General features: G+C 38.2%; 1 protein-coding gene across 6 annotated transcripts in view; it reads right to left on the reverse strand.

Annotated features, from left to right (window-relative positions):
- Positions 1–971: 971 nt before the first annotated feature.
- Positions 972–22057, reverse strand: part of robo3 (roundabout, axon guidance receptor, homolog 3) — a 171240-nt gene continuing 150154 nt past the window's right edge. For all 6 annotated transcript variants that reach the window (XM_083567567.1, XM_083567566.1, XM_083567563.1 and 3 more), the window contains 18 exons: positions 21689–21770; positions 20540–20708; positions 17314–17480; positions 16996–17117; positions 15822–16038; positions 15557–15672; positions 15052–15229; positions 14639–14863; positions 14501–14540; positions 14287–14426; positions 12898–13173; positions 12671–12815; positions 8623–8850; positions 7454–7632; positions 6184–6276; positions 4521–4688; positions 4153–4292; positions 972–1724 (listed from right to left, as the gene is read on the reverse strand). In XM_083567567.1, the coding sequence (XP_083423693.1) occupies positions 1713–1724; positions 4153–4292; positions 4521–4688; positions 6184–6276; positions 7454–7632; positions 8623–8850; positions 12671–12815; positions 12898–13173; positions 14287–14426; positions 14501–14540; positions 14639–14863; positions 15052–15229; positions 15557–15672; positions 15822–16038; positions 16996–17117; positions 17314–17480; positions 20540–20708; positions 21689–21770 (2697 nt within the window). In that variant the 3' untranslated portion in view covers positions 972–1712. The remainder of the gene's footprint in view (positions 1725–4152; positions 4293–4520; positions 4689–6183; positions 6277–7453; positions 7633–8622; positions 8851–12670; positions 12816–12897; positions 13174–14286; positions 14427–14500; positions 14541–14638; positions 14864–15051; positions 15230–15556; positions 15673–15821; positions 16039–16995; positions 17118–17313; positions 17481–20539; positions 20709–21688; positions 21771–22057) is intronic.

A 22057-nucleotide genomic window follows, 5' to 3' on the forward strand; every position in this document is an offset into this window, starting at 1 on the left:
CCCTCCAGCCCTGATGGGCGTGTCACAACGACACACAACTAATGAATGAGCTTGTGATTTATGGATAAGGAAACCTCTATTGAGAGTGAGTGAGAGAGAGGGATTGTTTATATGTCTGTGTCTGCTTCTGAGAGTATGTTTCCAAAGGTCACAATTTTGTCCATATCTGTCTAATCGCACAATGATGGTCAGCAATACATCACTGGAAAAAGCACTATTACTAAATGACAATGATGGTTAAGACCTCTGCCCAGTTTAATCCACACAAGGGGCAGGAAATCTATCCAAATTAAGTTCATTCGAAAAGCTTTCAATAAGGTAAAGATCTGTAACATGATAAGCAGCTCCTCGCACTCAAGCCTCTCAAGTTATCCTTACTCTTTTGTCTCTCTGTAAAAAACTCTTGTCATCTCAGGCCAGCGTGTATCACATAGAAGCAAGAGAAATCTTTTCCTCCTCTTTCCACCATTTCCTCGTCACCCTTCAGTTACCTTCCTCTGACTTTCCATTTCGGTTTCTCTTCCCAAGTTCACTCTTTACTTTCTCGTTTCGGATCTCTCACTCCATGTCCTCAGGGTTGTGTGTGAGAATCTTTTTTTTTTCTCCATGTCCCATTCTTTCGCCTCTGTCTGCTTTACTTTTTACTCTCCACTAGTTCATGTGCCTTCATTCAGCCATTTTTCTTGTCACATTTGAAATCCTTTCCTCTCGTTCTTCTCTGTGCTTTCGCTCGGAGCTCTGTGCCAGTGGCATCGTGCCTTGTTTCCATGAGCTGAACTGGCAGATGGAAGTTAGATCTCCTTTATGGAAGTTTAAGCTTTAAAGAAACTTTAAAAAGTTCTTTCATTTTTTTTACATCCTCCACTCACTCACCACAGCCGTAATCGTGTAGACCATTTTCTAGTGTTTGTTAGTAAAGCAGGAATTTTTTAACAATTTTTTTTTTTTATTAAAATCGACTCCACATATGGTTGACCAAATGGGTTTTTATTTAATTTTTACAAAACAGCAAGGACTACCAAAAAGTTAGTCAGCGGAACAGATTTGATTTCCCTTTTTTCTGAATAGAACACATTTTCACACATTCACTGAAGCAGTCCTTAAGAAAAAAAGAAAGAACAAAAAAAAAAAAAAAAAAAGAGACAGCCTTCCATGACGGACAAACACAGTAATGGAGTTTGGTCAGACGTTTGTTTGAGTGGAAAAAAATGAAAAGCTAACGATGTCCTTAGCTCAAACACACATTGTGCTCTTCATCATTTGTTGCTCTTCAACACAACAAGAGTGCAATATCATGTATGGGATAAAAAAAAAATACTGTGTACAGTTCTACAAAAAAAAGCAGTTGGCACATTCAGACGATACTTTTTTCTTTATATCGGACAGTTCGACGTTTTCTTTTTGTGTCTTTTTTTCTTATAAATACAATATATTTCTTCTTTCTCTATCTGGACCTTCGTGTAAAAAGCTTAAAGAGAAGACTATTTACAGTGACAATGGGATTTCAAACGGCCCCATGAAAGTCATAAATAACAATAATAATAATAACGCAATCAAACGTCCATGATTTGTATCTGACGAGGCTGATAATGGATCTACTCATCCTCAACTTCCTCTCTGCTCATCTGTTCTTTCAGGCAAGACAATGCGAGAATACTGACGGCTGTGTTGACCGAAGTTTTTTTTCCCTTCCCCTGTTTATTGGCATTCGCTTATCTCATCTCCTAAAAATAAAAACAAAAAACAAACAAACAAAAAAATAGGATTAGAATGAAAAAAAGACAATAGTGTTAAAAAAAGCTCTTTTCTAGTCAAAACAAACAACCAGCTTTAATTTGTTTCTTTGAAGAAAAACCAAAGACACAAGAAAAGCTCAGCTGCATCCCAATTGACTGAAAACATGATGCACTGAATTGACTTATGTATAATGTACACTGTAGATTTGGATCAAAAAGCTGCTCCTGGAATCATCAACGCTGTCCGTAGGATTTTATTCAAAATATATAATGTAATGATTTAGAATCTCACGATCCTGTTTCCAGAAGAAATCTGGTTGCTCTGAAGTTTTTTTCCCCCTTATGACATCTCACAGAATTATCCTTGACATTGTCGCCTCTGGCCCAATAGAAATCTCAGTCTGCATCCAGATTTAGCAAAGGTGCTTCGTAACAATGTCTGTTCCTAGCTATGCAAATATACAAATAAAACTGACATGAATTGACACGATTTCTACATGTATAAAATATAGTGCGTTAACACGGTTCTTGTTGAACACTGTATGTCGACAGACAGAGATGAAAATACTTTATTCATGAGGAAATCATTGAATCTGGTAAATGAAATTTTATTTATGGTTATCGTATGATCGAAGATGGTCTCTTGTGAAGCCCCTCGCAACTGAGCACCTTTTCGCCCTGTGTGGCTGGGAAAGATAACGATGAGGAAAAGGGTAACCCGAAACCCCCTCCCCCGGGAACACACAGCCCTCTTTTGTCAGGGGCTGCTTTTAAAGCTCCCGGAGGGGAAACCTGAGAGGGGGGGATAGATCTGAGACAGGGGTCTGTGAAGGACACGGGTTTATGCCCTGTTTCCCATGGCAGGACTCCCCCGCTTAAGAGAAAAGAAAAAAAAAAAAGGTCTAAGATCATTAAAAGAAGGGGTTGGGGTCACTGGGATGGCATTATGGGTGTGTTCTCTTTGGCTATGCCGAGTCTTTCTATGCTGCTGATCAAAGCTCGGGTCAGACATAGAGTCTGCGGCACAAATACTATAGAGCTTTGTTTCGGAATCAAGCCTAAGAACATAAACTGATGTGAGCTGCAGCAAAGTTTGTGCTGTAAATGTATTAATATTTTGCTAATAATGGACATGTGTATTTTGTAGCCTGAGAAAAGACTTCACAAGGCGACACTGTCACACTGTCTACTAGTTTTGAAATCTGGTTCTCTATTTATGATATAGATTTTTTTTTATAAAAAATACAATTTATTAATAGAATTGCAAGAATTCCCAAAACACCATCACAACACTGTCTAAAAGCAATCTCTCTATACTGGTATATTTCATCTGCAGTTCATTCAAAAGTTAATAAATACCTTAAATATAATTAATTGAAAATATGACCATGTGTCATTAAAAAAAATAATGCCAACAGCTGTTTTTGCAACAGAGGAATTGGTATAACAGATATAATGGACATTCTGTGCCACCCAGATGAGGATGGGTTCCCTCTTGAGTCTGGTTCCTCTCAAGTTTTCTTCCTTATGCCATCTCAGGGATTTTTTCCTTGCCCCAATCACCACCGGTTAACTCATTAGGGACAAATTTACACATAAATTACATCTTATTCATTCTTTCTTACCACATTGTCTGTGTAAAGCTGCTTTGAAACAATGTCCATTGTTAGAAGCGCTATACAAATAAAAATGAATTGAATTGAATAGATGTTTACTCTGCACACTTATTGACCTAACATATACAAATAAAAAAAATATTGCATTCTTTTAGCTTTATAAGGGGGAAACGTGGGGTTGTATCTATGTTACACAGAACATTTTCTTTGTGAAAAACCTGACTGTTCTGTCAGAATTCGGTCACAGCAATATGTTTTTTTTTCTACATACAAGTTTACATATAAAGTGGAAACAAGGAATAAACCTGAAATTCAAGCACAAATATTTTTTACACACTCAGTGCAAACCATGGTTTTGCAATTTTGTGTAGTGTTAAATGATGACCCCTAAAAACCCTGCTATGGGAAATTATCATGCCACTTTGACAACCACGTGTTCCACTTGAAAAGGACAAATGGGCTTAATTTCTGCAATGAAAGCACTTAGGATCCAATTGAGTCTCAAACTGGCACATAATGGGATCCAATTTGATCTCAATCATAGTAGGAAAAGAAAAAGCATGCAATGTTTATGTATTGTGCCTAATTTCTGACAATTATAGTGTTGGTGTGAGATTAGCTTTAGAAATTAAGGGCTTAAGGGGCAATTAAAGCTTTACTGATTGAGAGCTTTTCCTCCTTAGTGCTATTCAAAGTAGATTACGGCCCCTTACAGGGTTATGTTTAAATAATTACCCCAGATCCCAACATTCAAGTTATGTTGCTATAAGATGCATATCTTTAGTTCCAAAGCATCTCACCTCATTCCTTTTCCGGCTGTTTCCATGACCTCTGGATCCTGTCGAGCCCCGTGATGAAGAACTTCCTGACGTGGAGCAGTTGCTGGACATCTGACCACGGGACAGAATGTTGTGCTTGTTGTAAGGGACCAAGTCGTCATCTGTGGAGTGATACATTTTGCACATCAGTCAGTGCTACCTATGAGCTTTGAGGAATATTGGAAAAGGCTTTAATTACGAACTCTACTGATTCCAGCGATATTTCACTGTAAGCATCTGTGCCACTGTGCTGCATAAGCCCATATGAGTAATAAATCTATAATGCACAGAGACCATGTACTGTACTGCTGTACTTCATTTCGGTGTTAAGTCACAAGCAGTCTTCTCACCATCTTTGCGTCTTTGAGCTGAGTTCTTGCGCGTGTTTTGATCTCTCCTCTCCATGGAGGACAGCGAGGCGCCATCTCTTTCTAAAGATGTGTGTCCACACTCCAGATCTCCTGCTGGAAGTTGGACAGGCTCGTCCTCCGGAGGGGGTTCTGGAGGAGGAGGCAGATCTGCAAAGATAGTATCTAATGGTTAACACACACATTCTTTTGCCAATAAAATAACAAGAATTTTTTGCACTAAAATAACAAAGCATGTGAAATAATGCTAAAGAATGTGCCAATACAAAGTGTTTCTCTCGGTTTCTCGAATGACCATCATAATTATTCATCATTTTTGCACACATACACGCTTGCCATTTGCCATTCCTAAATGTGAAGGTATTGTGTGCAGCTGTTTCTGGATTTTTTGCTTAAAAAGCTAATAAATGTAATTATTACAATCAAACACATTTTTTAAAAAGATGGCTGACATGGAACACATTCACACACTACACACTTGCACATATATTCACATAAAGCGTTGGCTTGTATATAGGTGTTGGAGCAACAGACCAAAATATTCATCCTTATTGACAACTCTATATATTCTTTCAAAATAATTCTCCAACTTGCCACAACTCATGTGGCCTTATTTGAGCATTTTTTTTAAGTAGTGAAAAGAAGGTTTTGGGCTCATGATTATAATAGATATCGATCTATTAATATATTGGTGTGAAGAGTAACATTAGAGTCTTCACATTAGCTGAGTTGAAGAGCAAGAGGCTTGTGACAAAAATGATAAAAGGTACATTATAGCCAAAATAAAAGTCTTTGCATACTTAAGTACATTTAAACGCAAATACTTTTGTATTTTTCAAGTGAAAGTTTAAAAAGAGCACTTTTACTTTTACTGGAGCAATATTTTACCTAGTGTATCTCTACTTTAACTCAACCACAACATGGTTTGTGTACTTCGTCCACCACTTACTTTCTAAACAATGTGAAATTGGAACTGCACCAAGAGAAATTCGAAGGCTCATTGAGGCAGGAATCACTCTGCCCCCTGCACTTTGTTCAGTTTATAAATTTTTCTATAGTTTTTTTTTCCAGACATTCAATGAGAAACAAAAATTTGCTAAATGTCTCAATTTCTTCCACAAAAAAGGCAACATCTAAGGCAGCACCATTATTTGCATAAGACAATAGAATAGTAGGAGAGAAAAGAAAGAATTATGGGTTAATATCTGCCATAGTGTACATGCATTTCTGAGATGCAATCATCTTTCCTATTAAAAACACAGACAAAAAGAAGAAAAATGCATTTACTACTTGCTTCACTGTGCTCACCTACAAACACAACTAAACACATGCACTCAAAAGCTGTTTAAAATGAGCTAGACTACATGCTGGATAAATACACACTGTCAACTCTCGTTTTTCTGTTACAGTGTTCCTTTAAAAAAGTCACTTAATGTAGCCTGTTGCAGATGTGATCTGTCAAAACCTCTTAACTTTAATTTCTTTGAGGTTAATGTCATCATTAATGTTGTCATGCCACATCAAAATCTACAGTTGTAAACTACTTCGTTCCCTATGCACAAGCACAGAGAGGGACCAACATAAAAAATGTAACTCATACAGACAGGAACATACACAGATTTATAAAACGCTGAGCTGCTCTTACCTCCTTGTATAATGTCTCTGCGGTACTGGCTGCTCTTTGAGGTTTTCTTCTTTACCCGAGCCTTCTGCTCGCCTGCAGAGGTTTTCGCTCGACCTAACAAGGTGCAAAAAATGTGTTACATCTGATGTGGCTGCTCTACAGCCGTCTGACAAAAACCTTTTTCAAGTTTCTGCATGGTAGTAGTATAGACTAAAAATCTTTACCCCAATACGCTGGCCACAAAAACAGGGGTTAATATGCGTCATCTGGCAACAATTCTTTAAATCCTAACTTATGCAGTGTGCAGCTTTTAATTTCTAAAATAGACTTAAAAGAAAATATCTACAGATATTGCTGACATCTCTGGAATCAAGCTAAGAACTGTCCATCGCATAATTGATCAGACATTCTAGATTCTTTAAACTTTTGGTGAAGTCAGATCATGCAAAATCTTCAGTGCAGCTCACAGCTTTTCATGTTTAACACTGAGAAAGCATTTCTACATGCACAATGTAACTGGAAAAATAAGAACTGGAAAATAAATCTGTCTTTTAGGGAACCTATAGACCGGACCGTGGAACAGTGGAGAAAGGTCATCTGGTCTGATGAGTCCAGATTGATCCTATTTTAAAGAGATGGGTGTTTCAGGGTAAGAAGGGACATGCATGAAGCAATGGACCTGTCAAGCATAGTATCTACTATACAAGCCTCTGGAGGCAATGTCATAATTAGGGTTGCTTCAGTTGGTCAGGTTTTGGCTCAGCAACATTATGCAGCAGCATGTACTGAATGTACTGAATGCCCAGGTTATCCCATCAATAGATTTATTTCTTCCCCAACAGCACAGGCATATTTCATTCAGCATGACAATGTCAAGATTTATTAGGCTTAAACTGTGAAAGAGTGGTTCAGGGAGCATGAGGAATCATTTTCACATATGAATTGGCCACCAAAGAATACTGACCCTAACCCCAATGAAAGCCTTTGGGATGAAGACTTTACAAAGTGGTCTCAATACAAGAATTAATATATAATATGAACATAATATAAATAAATGTTTTGACATTTTATAAGATTGCATAAGGTCACAGCGAATGCACTGTAAAGGTGGTGCAACATTATAATAGTTTGTGTTTTAAAAAAATCATGTAATGCTTCATTTCTATGCTTACAATTTGGTAGAAAGTTTAATTATTTAAAATAGTGCTGCTCTTTTTTATTCATTGATGCAAATGATATGATTGTACATTTTGAATGCATGATTGCAGACAAAAGAAAAACACATACACACCTGGTGCATTGACATTATCTACACTCTGTGCTGCTCCTTGGCTTAAATCACGTCTGTGTACAGCGCGGTGTGGCGTGCTGCACTCAGAGCTCTCCTGATTGGTTGGCAGGTTCGGGTTGGACTGCGTCAAGGGAGGGCTCGGTGCCCGTGGGATTGGCACTGGCCCACATGGCAATCGTCTGTCAACATCAAAACGAGGCAAAACATGGACAGGTCCCATTACATATTTAAAAAATTACTGAATGAATAGACTACAGTTGTATCTTTAAATGAACTGTTTTCATGAACCTTCACCAGGGAAGACACGCAACATAAGGGAAAAAAATATTAAGCATCAGGCAATAATGGGTATAATAAAGAAAATTTGAAAGCAGGATCAATTATTCAGAAGATACATTTCTCTGAGGCAGAAACAAGGGAGTAAGTAAGGGGAATACATCTAGAGAAAAAATAAAATAAATAAAATATCACAGAGGCATGGCAGGAAGGTAAAAGCCAGGAAGCAAATTCCCTGAAGATGTGTTTGTTATACAGACACAGTGAGGTGAGGAGAATGTCATCTATTTCACACATACAGTATCACAATACAGGATAATGTGATATACGGTTACAGTGTGGCAAGAAAAAAAACACACACATTATCTTGCGAAGACAAAGTTATTTTTTGAAACACACACAGGAACTAAATCTACACGATATAGACAAAAGTTTAGATGTTCCACTAGATCTTATTTTTTATGTACATGCCTGTGTGGGTAAGAACAGATTTTAGCATTTAGCACTGCACAATGGACAATTGTAAATGTCAGCTCAGGTTGACAGTGGTTTATAGTAGACTGCTAGTTTGTTTATATTTTGTGACATAAAACAATAAAAAAAACAGTGTAATATATGATGTATATGATGTAGCTAAGGCTAAGGAACTTTCAAAGCGAGAATTCACTAACCGCCATGACAACAATGGCATTTCTACCTTTTTCTTGTAATTTTCCATATATATATATATATATATATATATATATATATATATATATATATATATATATATATATAGAAATCCAAAACTAGAACTTTCTGGTTTAGGCTAGGTACACAAAAAATCCAAATGCAAAAACAGCTGCATTGCGTCACATCCTTAACAATAAATGCCAATATAATGATAATCTCACCGTCCTGGCTGGTGTTGATCAGACTGGTGCAGGCGAGTTGGTGTGTCACTGCAGTGGCGTGCCTCCTCTCTTGGTGAGGGAGTGAGAGTGGCCGTGGACTGGTGGCTGTAGGAGGTGGTCGGAGATGAGGTGTCTCCTCTGGGAGGAGGACATGGTCCATCCTCAGCTACCCCCTCCATTAGATAGGTCCTTTCTGGCAGGGGTGGACACCAGTCCTCCTCATCCGTGCTGTAAATGAAGAGAAAATAACAGAACATTATGTACAGTGAGGAAAATAAGTATTTGAACAACCTGCTATTTTGCAAGTTCTCCCACTCAGAAATCATGGAGGGGTCTGAAATTGTCATCGTAGGTGCATGTCCACTGTGAGAGACATAATCTAAAAAAAAATAATCCAGAAATCACAATATATGATTTTTAAACTATTTATTTGTATGATACAGCTGCAAATAAGTATTTGAACACCTGTCTATCAGCTAGAATTCTGACCCTCAAAGACCTGTTAGTCTGCCTTTAAAATGTCCACCTCCACTAAATTTATTATCCTAAATTAGATGCACCTGTTTGAGGTCGTTAGCTGCATAAAGACACCTGTCCACCCCATACAATCAGTAAGAATCCAACTACTAACATGGCCAAGACCAAAGAGCTGTCCAAAGACACTAGAGACAAAATTGTACACCTCCACAAGACTGGAAAGGGCTACGGGGAAATTGCCAAGCAGCTTGGTGAAAAAAGGTCCACTGTTGGAGCAATTATTAGAAAATGGAAGAAGCTAAACATGACTGTCAATCTCCCTCGGACTGGGGCTCCATGCAAGATCTCACCTCGTGGGGTCTCAATGATCCTAAGGAAGGTGAGAAATCAGCCCAGAACTACACGGGAGGAGCTGGTCAATGACCTGAAAAGAGCCGGGACCACCGTTTTCAAGGTTACTGTTGGTAATACACTAAGACGTCATGGTTTAAAATCATGCATGGCACGGAAGGTTCCCCTGCTTAAACCAACACATGTCCAGGTCTTAAGTTTGCCAATGACCATTTGGATGATCCAGAGGAGTCATGGGAGAAAGTCATGTGGTCAGATGAGACCAAAATAGAACTTTTGGGTCATAATTCCACTAAACTTGTTTGGAGGAAGAAGAATGATGAGTACCATCCCAAGAACACCATCCCTACTGTGAAGCATGGGGGTGGTAGCATCATGCTTTGGGGGTGTTTTTCTGCACATGGGACAGGGCGACTGCATTGTATTAAGGAGAGGATGACCGGGGCCATGTATTGCAAGATTTTGGGGAACAACCTCCTTCCCTCAGTTAGAGCATTAAAGATGGGTCGAGGCTGGGTCTTCCAACATGACAATGACCAGAAGCACACAGCCAGGATAACCAAGGAGTGGCTCTGTAAGAAGCATATCAAGGTTCTGGCATGGCCTAGCCAGTTTTCAGACCTAAACCCAATAGAGAATCTTTGGAGGGAGCTCAAACTCCGTGTTTCTCAGCGACAGGCCAGAAACCTGACTGATCTAGAGAAGATCTGTGTGGAGGAGTGGGCCAAAATCCCTCCTGCAGTGTGTGCAAACCTGGTGAAAAACTACAGGAAACGTTTGACCTTTGTAATTGCAAACAAAGGCTACTGTACCAAATATTAACATTGACTTTTTAGGTGTTCAAATACTTATTTGCAGCTGTATCATACAAATAAGTAGTTAAAAAATCATACATTGTGATTTCTGGATTTTTTTTTTTTAGATTATGTCTCTCACAGTGGACATGCACCTACGATGACAATTTCAGACCCCTCCATGATTTCTAAGTGGGAGAACTTGCAAAATAGCAGAGTGTTCAAATACTTATTTTCCTCACTGTAGCTAATATATTAGTACTGCAACTACAGCCCATCACCACTATTTCTTTGCTATCAAACAGCAAATAATCAGTTCCTTGTGCCACCATATCAACTTCCACAGCCATGCAGGCATTCAAAACTGTGGCCTCTAGCGAATTTGTGTGGTTTCCAAGTCAAAGAAGGAAGATAATCACTTAATACTTTTTGAGTGACACTCTCTGCTCTATCCTTAGGCCAGTAAATGGATCCTGAATATGTCCACTTTCAAAGAGGCTGTGATCTGTTACTGTAGTTGGTCTGAGAACTATGTTACTAAACTGTTGTGCCCAAGCTCAGAGTTAAGGACAGGAATAAAGCTATCAATGTAATGCAATAATCAGACTCATGTTCTCCCAAAAAGACCTTCGGGGTCCATGCAAAAGGTCAGCAATGTTATCCTCAAGTTCATCGCAAATTGGAGAACCTCACTGTAGGCTAAGAATGGAAATTGAGTTTAGAAAAGTGGCTGTGCAGGTTGACGTGCTGAATGATTCTATTCTGCTTGAAGCGAGGAACATGAGAAGGGCTGCACCTATAGCTGGCAAACGTGGTTACCACAGACCAGCTAGATGTGAACGGAAAACAGAGACAGAAGCTGCCAACCCTGCTTATCTAAAGAGTATAATCTGTAAATCAGTTCTGTTTAACGTCTGTGGTTAATGCGCTTTGCCTCCTCTGCAAACCCTTCAGTTCAGGTTGAGAGCGATAAATGTGTTCACCTGTCTCCACTTGTACACATACATGCACACAATGCCTGTGGTCAGGCCACTCAGCAGCTAAAGGTAACTCTTCTTCAGGCTAACTTGAACGTAATGTGATAGTGAGAGAGGAAAGAACAGGAGCATTCAGCCGACAGACCACAGAAACAGCCAGCATGCCGCTAACTTTGTTAGTCTCCACTGAGAGCCCTGTCAAGCCCAATAACACCAGCAGCACAGTTAATGGAGCAACTGGTGCTGGAATAAGTACGAAACATGACATTTGAGACTGGCCTTCATCCAGCCAACATGCTGAAGCCTGCAATTTGATACATGTCAAATTCGAATGTCATAACTTTTAGACAAGGACAAGGAGGCAAGGAAATAGAAGTAAAAAAAATAAAATAAAATACTGTGAAAAAAACCTTACACAACCTTCCATAAAACCCAATGCTGTGCTGACAATTCATTGCATTAAAGTTAGCCTTTCAGGACACACAGCAAATTCATTCTAGCCAAACCATTCACAAACTTTCTGAAACGATTATCAGGAAAGAAACTTCTATAAAAAAAAAAGAAGTCTGGTGTAGCCTGTTAACACCAAAGGTGTTTCTTTAATCTGTCTCACACCTGTCTCGCAGGCAGCCGTGATTTCATTTTAGTCAACGTTTCACTCCACACCAACTCAGCGAGACATGTTTCAGACTTTAGATTTTTTTTTTATTGTTTGCACAAGTGAAATCAGTTCAAATATCAGACTTATAACTCTAGTTAATATGGAAATATTTGAATTATGAAGCAAATTCTAACTTTAATTGGATTGGAATATGTTCTAAATCATGACAACAAGCAATAAAAGAAAGTGAAAGCTAACATCTGATTTTAGACACGTGAACCACATGTTTTTGATGCTGCATCTTAGGGTAGAATAAAACACTCCACCACGCTATCTACTGTCATCTGCATGCATGAGGTCAAATGCATGAGCTAATGTTGATCTAATTGACAGTGAAATAGGGACATGGACAATTTCAGTTATGTATAGCTAAACAATATGTTGACACTCAGGAACCATATATTTTTTTTAATTTCACAGTTAATTTGTACCTGGCCACAATATTTACTTTAATAATCAATACACTATTTCTCTGTACTGCAAGCTTCATTACTTACCCCATACTCCTGTATTTATTTATGGGTTCCTTTGAGATTTAAAAGGCTTCAATGCAATATGATTCATACATTTATTACAATGCACCGATTTATTTTCAACTCTAATAGTGTACCCTAATTTGTGCAATTTGTACTTCATTTCGGCTGATGCAATTTTTTGCAAGGGTTGTGTGATGCATTCTTTGCTGTTGTTTATCAGAAATTCAATGCAACAATGGAACATTTAGAATGAATAATAACTAATAAAAATGTATATTAATACAACCTCTAATCAGATTCGAATGCTCTTACCCCATGTCCTCTATATGTTCATCCTCGTCATCATCAGCACAGTGCTCTATCTCTGAAGATGGGGGTGGAGGTGGTAAAGGCTCCATCCAGTTCAGAGACGGAGTCTTTACTGCTTTCCCTATAGACTTCTGCTTTGACTGTTTAGCTATCGGAAAAATGAATTGTCATTGTTACAAAATATTTATATCAAAACTAGGAAAGAGCATTACTTTTTATATAATATGTACCATTATCTGCTTTAGCGCGGTCAGGCTGAGCGTACTGCACATTGGAGGTTCCTGGTTGGTTAATCCAATGGCCAGTATCTTGGTCAGGGCTGCAGGGCATCTGGTTAGTAAAAGGCATGATGGGAGTGCTAGCATAGGGTGTGGTGTGCTGGGAGTACTGAGCAGAAAAGCTGCGTAGATCTTCAGCAGTAGGGTCGATAGTGCTGTAGATGGGACCCTCGTTGGAGCCATTGCTGTACTTCTCAGTCTGGTTGAGGTAGTTAGAAATTCCAGCATCTAAATGCAGCAAGGAAACAGAGTTAGAGAGCTGGAGTGATTTGTGTTTTCTCTGCTAACAATGGCTTCCTGTTCCCTGAACCTGTTATAGCAACTACAAACTTGATGATGTGTCCTCTCTGTTACAGTGCAATAAACTATTCTGTCATTGAAGTATTAAGAATATCAACTTACTATTCAAATTATACCATATTCTCGTAATTTATTATTCTGGATCTGTTGTGTTTTTACACACCAACTTTTTTTTTTTTTTTTTTACTTCAGTTTGTACTTGTTAATTGTCTGTATACATACTTATATCATGATTTAATCTTTATCATACTTTTGAGTTTGCATTGACAATGTATATGAGGTGAACTCACAAGGTTTTACTTTCTGATTTCCTGCCACCATATATGAAACTGGTTTAAGGAAGTTTTTCATACATCTTCAGTCCAGTAACCTCATATAACACTATAATCCTTTTGCTGTTAGATTGATCCTTCTCCTGAATATATCCAGTTGTGTACCAGAATTCTGTCTGAACTGCTAGTACATGCATCACATTCTTGGGGAAAATTCTAGTCGTTTCTTGAACACAAAAAAACACAATCCCAATTCCAAAAATGACAATAAATTCTGGAGGTGTTAATGAGCTAATGCAGTGATTTTCATTACAGAATCATGACTTTTGAATGCCTGAAGATCATGAGCATCCAATATTGATTTTCACCCTGGCCCTTGTGCACAAAGATTTCTCCAGATTCTTTTAAACATTTGATGATATTTATGTACTGTAAATTATGAGATTTTCAACTGTTTTGCAATTTCATGTTGAAAAACATTATTTTGAAATTGTTCCACAATTTCTAGACCCCGATGGATGAAGCTCTGACCATATTTACTTAGCATTCTCTCTTTTTTTTTTTTTTACATTTTACACAGTGTCCTATCTTTTTTGGAATTGTGGTTGTATTTAATTTTGTCCCTTCTGTTTCTTATGTTGCCATTATTCTTGTTTGTTTTTTCTCCCACTAGTGATAGTAAACACCTCATGCCATTGCTATGAATTTGAGAGCAAACGTCCAAATAAATCTTTATATTTCCTCTGACTTTATGTCTCAAGTTTCTCACCATTGTAGTATCTCTCTGCTGTGTCGTGTTTGGAGGAACAGCAGTTGACTGAATCTTTGCCATTATGCGCGAGGTTTGTAGTGGGCCAGGAATCCGCCAGCCACGGATAGTTCCCCATATTAGAACCCAACACACCAGGCCTGGAATACAATAAAGCATTAACTTATCTTCAAAGGCCAGCACAGCAACCTTAACTGAGTTTTGAGACACCTACCTTCCATTTATTCCTGTACTTTCCCCATGAGGAAAACCAACTGCAAAAGAACATATGATGTCAGATTTTGTATTTATTTGAATATGGTTCTATGTATATATACTGTATGCTTGAATCTGTATGCTGTGCTTTGTGTACCTGCTGGCGTATATGCGAATGAAGTGGCATAGTGGCTCAGTTCTTTTCTCTTCTTGCGTCTGCAGTATATCCACACGCTGAAGCCCATGAGGATTACCCAGCATGCACCACCGATACCGGCGATGAAGGCAGGCTGCTTTACAACATCTGTGATCTGCTCAGCAAGACTGATATTTTGATCCGAGTCCCCGCTCCCACTTGGGACAGGCTGCTCTGATGGTAACTCTGAGAGTGAGGGAGAAAAAGAGGAAAGAAAGAAAGCGTTGGAAAGCTAGCTTAAAAATATTCCATTCATAGGTTGTTTTTGAATTATGGTGGGAAAATCAATTGTACAAAATTAGTACAAACGCTGTACACTGACTTATAATTAAGTAATATAAGTAATTGTATCTTATGATTTAGTAGCCTCTCACTCATGATGACAGAGACTGGTTGACTGTGTATGCCCACTCCAGCACTGGTCACTGCTGCCACCTCCACCTGGTAGAGGACACCAGGCAGCAGACCTTTCACCACTGTCAACAGTGAGTTTCCGTCCACTGTCTGATTTATGTGGTAGCGTGCCTGAGAGTCATTTCCTAGGCACCAAATCTGAAAGAGACACAATTTATTTTGTAATAACAGCAATAATGCAAAAACCTAAAATATGCATAAGGATATAATGTAGAACAAAAAGAATACTCAATTAAATTCCTTTCCCTTTTAAAAGGGTATTGTGTCTATATTAAAGTGTATATCAAAGAAATAGTAAAATAAATTAATATAAGCCTCTTTAGTGGCATTTATTAATATAACAATGTTACAAAGTCTCCAAAATCATTATAGATTTTTTACTTGTGAAACCATCTTCAAAATAGTTTGTGTTCCAGGAAAAAGAAATACAATCATAACTGCTACATACTATATACATTTGTTTACCTTATACTCTTGGATAATGCCATTTTGCATTTCAGCAGGAGGAGGCTGCCATGAAACGCTGATGCTGGAACTGTTGCTTAGCGTAACGGTAACTGCCTGAGGAGGGGCGCTAGGGACTAAAAAAAAATTCAAAGAACAATTCAAAAGTCACCTTTGACACCAAAACCCTGTAGTTATGTTTCAAATCTCTTGTGTGTATATATATATTTTTTTTAACCAAATAGCAAAAGTACATTACATAAGCAACTGAATATAAGAGTCTCACCCTCTTCTGGAGTGCGGAGAATCAGTGGGTGGCTGTCGATACCCTGGAATTCATTGAAGTAGGGCCTGATTTTGACCTCATACTCAGTGCCTTTGAGCAGGTTGCTGAGGACAGAACTATGCTCAGGGGCTGCTTTCACATCCTGCTGGAACCAGGAGCCACCGGTCAAACGGTAAAGCAACCGATATCCCTGGATGTACTGAGACTGGCGGTCAACCTGGAGCAGAAATTTTCTTTGTTAGATGAGCAATAGCGATCAAAGCTACTCATCTAGTCGAGTGAGACTGAGATGTGGATACACTTTCACACAATTAACAGTACAACATTTTATCCAGTTGTTTATTTTATTTGTTTGCATTATGGATACACATCTTAAAGAAATGTATACTAAAAACTGTTTGATGTTTTTTATTTTTATTTTTTTTTCACACAGAACAATCAAAATACACAGATCAGACAATATAAAATTATGACCGGTGAAGTGAAAAATATTGATGAAAAGATAATTAAGGCACCTGTTAGTGGGTGGCATATATTGGGCAGCAAGTGAACATTTTGTCCTCAGATTTGATGTGTTATGGCAAGCGTAATGTTTTGAGTGAGTTTGACAAGAGCCAAATTGTGATGGCTAGACTCAGTCAGAGCATCTCCAAAACTGCAGTTCTTGTAGCGTGTTTCCAGTCTGCAGTGGTCAGTATCTATTAAAAGTGGTCCAAGGAAGAAGCAGTGGTGAACTGGCAACATGGTCGGCCAAGGCTCACTGATGCATGTGAGGAGTAAAAGCTGGCTGGCCCGTGTGGTCCGATCCAACAGACGAGCTACTGTAGCTCTAATTGCTGAAGAAGTTACTGCTGTTAATGCTCAAGGGTTCTGAACTGTTTTTACAGCAAAAGGGCAACCAACACAACTTTAGGCATAATTTTAAATGCATTCAAAGTGTCATAGCAATGTATTACACTTAGGGGTAAAACCACACTGCCCAATCCTGTGCACAACAAATGCCAATAAATTCCTTAAGTTAACAGTGTAGAGAGGAAAGCCTGAGAGCAGAACCAATTATTCTGTCTCCGACTCAACATGGACTCCCTGTCATTGTCTGAATATAAATGCATATTTGTGTTTCACAACACATTATACACTGTGGATACCAAGAGAAGATTCGGTCAGTACTCACGGTCCATGTCAGCCGGGCGCTTGATGCAGTCAGTAACACAGGCTGCTGTAGTTCCACAACCACTTCCCCCAGCTCACGCTGAACCTGCCTGTGGTCCACACCCTGCCCTGTTGGACTTATATCTTAACAAAATAAAGAATGAGAACTGTTACTATTGTGATTCTTTGGCATCCTGATCCTGATTGCACTTTCGAGGCACAGAATAATGATCAAAAATTAATCCCCAAATTAATCCATACCATGCAATTTGTTACAGTTTTGTAAACATCGATTTATCGAGCATGATAAGAAAACTCTAGAAGCTTCCCAAATACACACCTTGTGTGCGCACAGGCTCCGAGATTGGGCTTGGGTCGCTAAGCCCATAGGCATTAACCGCTCGGATAATGAAGAGGTAGATGGTGTTGGGGAAGAGGCCAGTCACTGTGTGCTTTTCAAACCTCACTAGGTCTGCTACTGTCTGCCATGTATTTCCTGCGGACTGGCTGCAGGAGAAGAAAAAAAATATATATGTGACATCTTTATTAGTCATGGAGCTTATTAAATTACACATATCACTGACCTTCACAATTGAAAAAAGGAGAATGACCGTTTAATGTGAACACAGTTAGCAAACCAACCATATGATGTCTTCAGTATTAAACCAGTGAGTCAAACTACATTTATTCCAGTGTATTCATCTATATCAGTGTGCGTATGTGTGTGTTCATTTGTATGTGTGCACTTTAACACAAGACGGTATTCTTATGGCTTTTCATTGCTGAGCTCTGAGACAGCCATTACTCAGAGATAGCCATTGCTCTACTGAATGATGTTGCTCATTGTGGATGTATGACAGTTTTCTGTGATGACAGTTATTTTTAGCCGGTTGTACACATCAAGAAACAAATAGCAAAATGCAACCAGTGTACATGACACCGACTGAACCATGTAACCTTGTGGCTTCAAAAATCTTTCAACCAAGTGATTACACTAAAAGACTTTCCAAAATATATTTTGCAGCAAGACTACTTTAACACCCCAGGGCATGTAGTGTACGTCTCGCAGAGAGAGATTTTTACCCCAGAAAACTGGCGATACTAGCATTCAGAAATGTACTTTTAACTACAACTACAATCTCTGAAATGTTCTTGATAAAATATTTAAGTTCCTCATAATAATCTCATGCATCTATGGCATGGATATGATTAACAAAAAAAAATTAAAACGCCACACTTATAATGGAAGACTTAAGTCGAATTTGGATGAAATTTTAACTCCATGTAATGCATTATTTCGAAAAAAAAAGATAAGTCCACTTTTACAAAGTTCATAATTGCTTGTGATTCTGTGCAGATTGGATTAAAGGACCTGCTGAACAGAAACAGAAAGAACAGAAATGATGTCATTCACATCACTGTTGAAATGTAATTTGTGAAGTTTTGCATTTCAGTTAAATAGCCACATATTTTAGATGTTTACTAATAGAATAAGCAAACAATGATAGAATCACTGAATTTAATAAAACATTTGCTGATAGAATTTAATAACAAAATGGTTAGAGTTGGCAAATTATTGTGGTATAAGAGAAATAAAAGTCAACCAGAGAGCCAGAGGCACTACCCTATGGTTGATTATTTTGCTTTACTAGCACATCCAGAGCTGTTTTATTTCTTACATACTTTATGTTGCAGGTGCAATGAATACATATTAGGATGAATAACTCTGGAGAATTTCTTTAGTCCCAGTATAATCACAACTTAGAATCTCTAGGTTTGATAATACACTGGGGGACATATTATACACTCCACATCTGTATTATACACATACATTATACACTACACACATCTGCCCGTTGCTGACTTAACCAACATCTCAATTCTGCATTTCAAGGATCATGTTCCTTGTGAGGTTTTTTTTTTGCTGCAGACGCGGTCAACCTGCAATGTTTCAGAGAGGCACGAACATTGGGAAGCTCGTAAATATTCAGCTCGCAGCACAGAGAGAGAGAGAGAAGGAGGCTATAAATCCAAGGTCACTTTGGCCATTGCCTGGGAATAAATGCACACGCCTTCTTTCTCTGCTTTTTTGCCCTACAGTATGAATGCATGCAGCTAGACAAAGAAAATGTAAAGAATGCACTTTAACCTCTTTTATAATTACAAAGAATACAACAGAACTGATGCAATTACAAATAAAAGCCTTTTACTACCAAGGTGTCAGGAGACTATGCTTTCCTTTGCGTCCTCTCGTTCCGCATTTACCCTGTTCCTTTTCCCTCTTTCCTCGTCTCCCATCCATTTCTCATCTCCTGCTCTTTCTTTCTCCTATATGTCCCTCAGCACCACAGGCAAGGAAATGTTATTGTAAACACTACATTCAAGCCCAGAACACTCAATAAAGAATCAATTTTGGGTCATGTGGCACCACAAGCCACTGCCCGAGGGGCCAGAGAGTGGAGTATAGCGCAGTGTCAGTGCTTATGTGCATGTGTGTGTGTGTGTAGGAGTGAGCAGCTCTCTGTTGTTCAGCCTGCAATGCAATCTCCATGAGCCCTCACTGTGAAGCCCACAGGACCTCAGCTCTGTAATTAGACCGAGCCCCATTACAGCAGGCTTACAATAGCCTTAAGAGTCATCCGGGTGGACTGGATTTGAATTCATTAGCATGTCATATTTTCCTGCTCTCATATCTATCTGAGAAAGCAGCCCACATTCCATGGCTAAATTTAACGTGCAGAGAATTTTGTAGCTACCAAATACAAAAGAGGCACAAATTCTAAACACGCATGGTTCTGAGAGACTTAAATACGGGTTAAAGTTCACACACTGAAGTGTGCATTTGCAATGAGAGAGAAAGATACAGAAAGAGGAAAAGGGGGTCAATAACAGGGCAACCTACAAGGCAATACTTCCTCATGTCTGTCATGCTTGGCCAGAATAAGTGTCACACTGACACTCAATTAATAAAAAATGAAGGATGTCTTATAAGAGCTGCCTCTGGCAGAAGACAATAATATCCAGTGCAAGCAAAAAAAAAAAAAAAAAGAGAGAGAGAGAAAGAGAGAGAGATAGAAAAAGAGAGAGAGAGGAGAGAAGGCAATTGGGAGTCAGTGAATGTATGTGTGCAATGAAGTGAACAAATGTCTCTGTAAATATATGTGCGCGTGTGACACGAGCATGTGTGTGTGTATTTGTATTTGTCAGGATAGAAAAGGCATTGAATAAGAACTTTTTTCATTCCATCAGTTTCAAAACTGCATTAGGCTTAATAAGAAATCCTTGTTCAATGTTTCCGCGTTGCCCAACACTAAAATAAATACTAAAACACTTGAAAATATATTTATTGAATAGCTTAATTTAGTTCTATTGCTACTGGATTCAGTGGGTGTGTAAAAATGAACACACCTCTAAAGACTGATGAATAGTATTAATTATTTAATTATTAATTAAATTCATATATATATATATATATATATATATATATATATATATATATATATATGTTATAAATGTAATAAATATATAATATAAATAAAATAAATTAATATAAACGTTTCCCATACCTGAACGCCTCGATGATGTACGAGGTTACGGCTGAGCCACCCTCATGAGCGTTAGGCTGCCAGGTCAGCGTTACACTGTTGCGTGTCACATCGGTCACAACAGGTTTGTGAGGTGGCCCGGGCAACTGGTAAGGCTCAGAGACAGGAGCAGTAACCACATCTCCACTCTCTGTAACACACAGACATAGCCAATGATATATCAGTACTTTTCCTGGCTTTCAATTGGATGAATGATTGAATAAAGGAAAAGATTTCTAATATTCGGAATTGTAAAGATAATAGAACAACCATAATAAATACTTGACATAAACAAAATGATCTGCCAATATATTTATAACTTAAGCTGGAGATGTCTATAAAGTTAATACTGAACATTTACAAGAATAACAGCAGACGTTCCCTACTTTTGTGTCAATCCTATTCTAGGTTTTCTCTTATGTCAAGCCTGAAAATGAATCACAATTTTAATTGTGATATAATATAATGTGATATAATATAATATATTTGTAGAAAGTTGACAAATTATCTACCAATAGAATAAGACAATTTAAAGCTTGAAATGTAAAACCACTTAAAATCATGGTAAAAAATCGTATTCCTTATTAGATTTATACGTTTCTCACAATAAGTAATATTAGATCAATAGCCCATATTCAACATATAATCATTGTCTAAGGATTCATTTTTCACTGCATTGATGCAATAGATTATGTTTTAGGTTTTTGTAGTCAAAGCGTAATAAGGTGAAATAAATTTGTGCCTATTACTATACTGTCACAAGAGATGCCTCAGGTAAAGAGGCATCATTGCTAAGTGTTTATAGAACATAATTATTTCCCCTTTTTAGGGGACTTTACAAATTGACTAAACAAAGGTTAGTGCTATATAGAAAAGTTTTCCAAAAGACAACCCTGAGTTCAAGACAAGGTTTAATTGTTGCTTATGAAGTAGCAGAACTCTGTTGTTTTAGATCAATTAGATCAGTCAGTCAGTACTAATGAAAGTAATTCTATTTGCTCCTGCACAAATTGACAATGACAATGTTTGTGCGAGCCCATTCACAGTTAATGATAAAAACAAAAATACAGCACAACACCAGAATAAAATTAAAAGATGCACTAAAAGTACATATATGGGGCAAGTATTTACCTTTCACAGTAAGTACGCCACTCCAACTGGTCTCGCCGCTCGAGCTGGAGGCGACACAGGTGTAGACCCCTGAGTCGGTTTCCTAGCAACAGCAACATCATGGTCAATATTTGCATGGACATAAAATATCACTGCACATGCACTGTGATTGATCTGTACACTAAAAATGAACCAAACCTGCCTATTATTTATCACTAACAACTAATTGCTCCAGTTAGAAAGTGGATGAATGTTATGTACTAAAAGATTTACTGATATACCACTCAAGCGATCCTTGGACAAAATATTAGTTGCATCCACTTATGGCGTATGGGAGGGGTTTCCAATATTTTACACAAAGGGCCGGTGTGGGTGCAGGTTTTCATTCCA

Source organism: Silurus aristotelis, assembly GCF_946808225.1.
Source record: "Silurus aristotelis genome assembly, chromosome: 18".
NCBI classification, from domain to species: domain Eukaryota; kingdom Metazoa; phylum Chordata; class Actinopteri; order Siluriformes; family Siluridae; genus Silurus; species Silurus aristotelis.